At 46.4% G+C, this 5384-nt stretch overlaps 2 protein-coding genes across 2 annotated transcripts; both read right to left on the bottom strand.

Annotated features, from left to right (window-relative positions):
* Positions 1-1282: 1282 nt before the first annotated feature.
* On the bottom strand, positions 1283-1926 carry LOC136545079 (pathogenesis-related protein 1-like). Its single transcript, XM_066537123.1, has one exon. It carries the CDS (start codon positions 1883-1885, stop codon positions 1385-1387), a length of 501 nt encoding a protein of 166 aa, XP_066393220.1. The 5' UTR covers positions 1886-1926; the 3' UTR covers positions 1283-1384.
* Positions 1927-2530: 604 nt separating this feature from the next.
* Positions 2531-5149, bottom strand: LOC136543247 (uncharacterized). The gene is made up of 2 exons (XM_066535745.1): positions 4834-5149; positions 2531-2637 (listed from the first exon to the last, which is right to left on the bottom strand). The coding sequence occupies exons 1-2, from the start codon at positions 5147-5149 to the stop codon at positions 2531-2533; spliced, it is 423 nt and encodes a 140-aa protein (XP_066391842.1).
* Positions 5150-5384: the final 235 nt, after the last annotated feature.

Below are 5384 nucleotides of genomic sequence, written 5' to 3'. Positions count from 1 at the left end.
CACCCATAAAAGTTAGCTAGTGATACATACTATACATCATTGAGACCAGAAAAGGCAATCCCCACACCTCGAGAGGTTTTGCCGTGATGCAGACCAGACAGAGATAGCGCCAAACGCCACCCGCAAGGGCAACAGCCCCTGCCTTAGAGCACACTCATTTTCCATGGCAGGATCCAAGATTAAAGCTCGAACCCTATCTCAAAGCCATGGCAGGATCCAAGATTAATGCTGGTCCCTATCTCAAAGCCACCACCGCCACAGAGTCGCCACCACCGCCATAGAGTCGCCATGAGATCATCTGTCATTCAAGAACTTGCCTGCCTAGCTAGTTGTTGAGTTACTTTTATGAAAGTACTTAGTCATTGTGTAGGTGATCTATGCATGTACTTAGTCATCAATCTGTTAGTTAATTAATTAGTGCGGTGAGTAATCTGTGATATATTTGCTTTTAAATTTTGCTTTGTTTTAGTTGGACTTTGGGTGAATTTTTTCCTTTGCTGACACCACACCCTTTTGTTTTTTATCAAATCTGAGCTGTTAATTTCTCATGAGTATTACCCTTTCACCCTGGTCGATTACAGAGTAGGTCAATCCTAAGTAAAACTATTTTATAATGAAAGGCTATCACTAACAGAGATCAAAATAAGAGGGTTTATACATTCTCGAAATATTGCCTTTTTCGCTAGGCCCAAAACAATTATATCATCCAAATTTTTTTAGTTAAATTCATCTTTCACTCCAAAAATTCACCTAACCACACTAAAATGGCCCTCCATATCCTTTAGTCTCACCAAAGCCATAAATTTCTTCAATTTTTTTTAATTTCCTCACTCACACGTTCGACATCACTAGCATATATTTAGCTCGCCCACGGTTAGCCCGCTGTATAACCACCACTTTATTTTTGTGATATATTGTATTATTTCGTTGATGTTATATAAACTTGTGATGCACGATGGATTAGGAAGTTTTTTTTAGTGAAATGACGTTGATTTTTTAAAATTTTGATATTATTTAAATTTGGTCTGATATTTTTGAAATTCTTGAAATTTTGTCTTTATCGCTGGGACCAGATTTTTTTTCTCGATCGGTCTATTCACGTGTTTTTCATTAAGAGGCACACGGTATGTATACATGTTGATAACATAATTATTTTTGTACCGTTGATAACAGAAATATGTATTTTTTGAGATGTATTACGTTTATACACACGGTATGCAGTTCACAATTTTATTTCCTCCGTCGACACACGGTATGCAGTTCACAATTTTATTTCCTCCGTCGACACACGGTATGTATACATGTATTCATGCACACGACACACTTACACGTACGTATAACAAGCATGCATGTGCACAGGTGCAGGCGTATGATGATAGGTAGTCTAGTACGGGCTCTGGCCGTCGAGGTTGCCCGGCGGGTTGTAGCTGCAGATGGCGAAGAGGCCGCCGCTGTTGCTGCAGAGGACGTAGGCGCAGCCGATGCTGGTGGTGCCGCGCCACACCACCTGCGTGTACGAGTCGCAGCTCTTTCCTGCTGCGCAGGTGTTACTGGCGTGGTCGTAGTACTTCTTCTGGGACACCCACGAACCCACGACGTCGGCGGCCGTATAGTTGGTGCCGGCGGCCCAGAAGAGGTTCTCGCCGTAGGGCCCGCCGGAGAGCTTCAGCTTGCAGTCGTCCTGGCGCGTCGCCGCGTAGCTCTCCGCGTACGTGGCCAGGCTCTCATTCCACGACACGGGCTTGACACCCACGTCGGTGCGCGCCTTGTTGTGCAGGTTGACGACGTCGTCCTGCACCGAGCTCTGCGCCGCGCAGGGCGTCACCAGCAGGGCGATGGTTGCAAAGGCCACAGCTAGGGGCGCTAGCTTCCGTGAGTACGCCATTATTGCTGAACCAGTCTGTGAAGCTCAATCGGGTGATTAGCACCTTTTGTATATAAAGATGTCTGTGACTAGCTTGCAGATCGCTGGGGTATTTATACTGGTAGCAAGGAGAGCGGGAGCTCGGTGACTTCTTCTCTTCAAGATATACAAGCCTCTGAATAAATTAAAGGTTGAGATTCATGTACGTCATTTTGCTCACCCTTCTTCCTCTTATGCCTGATGGAGGATCGACCATCGGGTTCATCCCCAGCGTAACGGTCATTGTTCTTATACCAACGGCCACCACATCGATCTAGAGCATATATCCAATGGCTTGATCAAATTGTCGCGGTAAAGGATACAATGGTTCGAGGATGGGTGGATTTTTTTCAACACCCAATGGCAATGAACATATAATCTTCTTCGCTTCGCATATGTTGGTGAGAACAGAGTTTGGCTGCGGGAGCAACCATTACAAGAGACACAAGAGTTCTTTGAAACTGCAGTCCAACCAAATGTACTTAGCCTTTCAGGACAATCAGCTCAAGCACAAAACGTAGCACCATCCACCATCCAGTGTGTGTGTCAGACAATTCTTCTCAACACTGTACAAAGTCTCCCTTGCTTCCCTTTTTACCCTTTTCAACTTTTTTAGATCTTTTGCTCCTAAGTAGTGCCCTGGTCTAAGTTCCGAAGCATTTCCTCCAAATAATCACCATCATCTTCGTCCTTGACACCTTCACCTACACTCTCACCATCCCCACTACCACCACCTTATTCGTGGCCACCCATTTAAGCATTAAGTTCAACTATTCATACGTCCATGTAAATGCCCCGATGAGGAAGAAAGAGGTTGTTGTATATTTCTAGAGCACTAGTACGTAGAGGCGGTTATATACAAATACATCTTTAGAGGCAGCAGGTAATCTAATGATATGTTTGTGAATGAGGCTAGCTTAGTGGGGCCCGAGGGCCAACATAAAAAGCCGGCGCCTCTACAAATTGATTTAGTGGTAGTGTATACACTATGTCTAGATATATAACAAAATTTATGTATCTAAAAAAAGTCAAAACGGCATACAATCTAATCTAGTCATATATGTACACAGTTTAGATCTATAAATTTGTACATATATGAGTACATAGATAAATGCCCGTCCGTTGCATGGGGGTTATATTTTTTTGGTTGGATACTTTTATTGAACGACGAGCACGGCCGAACTGTAGAATTACTGAGGACAGTGAACTTGATTGTGCCTTTGAGCCGTCGGCGGCGGGAGGGTCTGGTGTCCAAATTACTCTTTTTTCAATATGTGTGTGATCTGTTTTGTTAGTGTCAGCAAAGTTTTCCTGTGTTTGAATATATGCGTGATCTGCTTTGTTTTCGTCAGTAAAGCCCTTGCTGAATTTCTCTGTTTGAATACGTGCCTGATCTGTTCAATCGGTCTGTAATCAGTCCTTTATATCGACGTGGAAGAGTTTGTTTGGCAACTTTATTTTTTGGCGAGTTTGTTTTGGAAAAGAGTTTTTTCTTGTTGTATATTTGTTTCAGAAGCGTTTTTTTAGACGTTTTATTCTGGCCGCGGACGATGTGGAAGATTTTGTTTCGGAAACATTTTGGTTTTGTTTTTTCCGTTTTTTTGTTTCAGGTAAGGGTTTGTTTTTTGCCGTATAGTTTTTTCTTGGAAATGATTTTTCTTTTTAGGGAAACGTATTTTTTTGGGCCGTGTGAACGAAGTGGAAGAGTTTTTTTTTCTGAAACACTTTTTTTTTGCCCGGGAAGTGTTTGTTTTGGAACCGTTTTTTTTTGGCTGTATATTTTTTTCGTATATGCGACGGCGTCGCACCGTGCTCCCGTGTGACAGCCTGTACGTGGCTGCCGTGTGTCCCCTGTGTATACGTGAATACGTGATCCACGGCTCAAACTCCTCTCCACGGCAAACGAGCTAGCGACTAACATGCGCCTATACGTGAATACGTGGAAAGACGGAACGGCCAACGGACTACGGGGACACGCGGCAGCCGGGCGACGCGGAAGCCGGATTAATTAAGCTGGGCAAAGCGATCAACTTCCTCATCCAACGATAACGTTAGTAGTTTTTTAGGTGTGGACCGACGACCCGAAACGGTGATTGTGGCACCAAAAAAATGTCTATCATGGGGAATATAATTTTGCTTTCCTGATTTGCTGCGGCTGTTATGGGGATTGAGATGATCGCATGAAGCGAGTGCGCGTTGCCTTCCTGATTTGATCGTATGAAGCGGCTTTGGTGTCGCATCTGTGGACGGAATAGTTATGAATATTTTAGTTGTAGAGATAGAGCTATCCGACAGTGTCGCACTGTGCTCGAGTCGCATCTGTGATCACACGTGGAGATGTCTGGGTTTTAGGCATCCGACGTCACAACTTGCTCGAAACCTTCTCTATTTTTTACCACAGCCTACACATGCGATAACATGACACCTCGACAAGTTCCGTGATTTTCGGACTTCGTATGGATTTTATATAATTTAAAAACACTTTTCCGACAAGTTCCTCATCGTGTTACGTTAAGAAGATGCCCGAAATTTGATGCGAGTTCGTGGATAGGGACTCAACATACACCAAATACCATGAATAACATTTTTCGAATCACTAAATTGCATTATTCCATCCAACTGCAGTTCAAATTTGAAATATTCGAAAAAATCAACGAAAAGAAATAAATTAGGGAAATATATCAAAAAGTCAAAATTGCCCCAAATTTTAAAATTGAGTTTTAAATAATGTATTATAGCACCACAAAAAAAACTGGGTTCAAAAAACAAAAAAAATCTTTGCCGAGGGCCTAGCCTGGCCCTCGGCAAAGGGGATCTTTGCCGAGGGCCTGGCCAATGGTCCTCGGCAAAGAAAATTGAAAAAAATAAAACCCTCGGCAAAGGGCCCAACCCTAAATCGGCCAGCGGCCTGGCCCAAAATCCCCGCCCACATTTCATACGCCGCCGCCGCTGCTCGCCCCGCCGCCGCCCCACGCGCCCGGCCGCCACACCACCGCGCCGCCCGACCTCCGCGCCGCCCCGCCGACGCCGCCCCACCGCCCCAGAGCCGCCCCGGGGGCGCGCCCTGCCTCCCCACCCCGTCTTGGTCGAGCAAGGGGAGCTCGGCCGCCCCGGCCGGCCCTCCGGCGGCCCCCCCGCGCCGGCCTTCCCGCCGCCCCGGCCGGCCCTCCGGCGGCCCCCTGCGCTGGCCTTCCCGCCCCCCGCGCTAGCCTCCCGCCCCGACACCAGCCCCCAGGCCGCCCCCATCGCTGGCTGCTGTTGGAGGGGAGGAGGCAGAGGGTGAAGTAGGAGGAAGAAGAGAAGGAGAAGAGGAGAAGGAGGAAGGGGGAAGAGAAGGAGAAGAAGAGGAGAAGGAGGAAGGGGAAGAAGGAGAGGAGGAGGAGAAGAAGGGGAAGAAGGAGAGGAGGAGGAGGAGAAAGAGGAGAAGCGAAGAAGAGAGAAGGGAAGAGGGGGAGAGGATTACTCCGACGCCACTCGATCT

The sequence above is a fragment of the Miscanthus floridulus genome, chromosome 3 (genome assembly GCF_019320115.1).
Source record: "Miscanthus floridulus cultivar M001 chromosome 3, ASM1932011v1, whole genome shotgun sequence".
Lineage (NCBI taxonomy): Eukaryota > Viridiplantae > Streptophyta > Magnoliopsida > Poales > Poaceae > Miscanthus > Miscanthus floridulus.
The sequence above is the reverse complement of the archived record's forward strand: the minus strand, read 5'-3'. Positions and strand labels throughout refer to the sequence as shown.

What these genes read in the sequence shown, in the direction of transcription:
- LOC136545079 (XM_066537123.1), bottom strand. Translation starts at nt 1,885, where the DNA reads ATGGCGTACTCACGGAAGCTAGCGCCCCTAGCTGTGGCCTTTGCAACC.
- LOC136543247 (XM_066535745.1), bottom strand. Translation starts at nt 5,149, where the DNA reads ATGGGGGCGGCCTGGGGGCTGGTGTCGGGGCGGGAGGCTAGCGCGGGG. An exon ending in GCGGCGGCGGCGTATGAAAT is followed by an intron (nt 2,638 to 4,833) that starts GTGGGCGGGGAT and finishes GCCACGAATAAG; the next exon opens with GTGGTGGTAGTGGGGATGGT.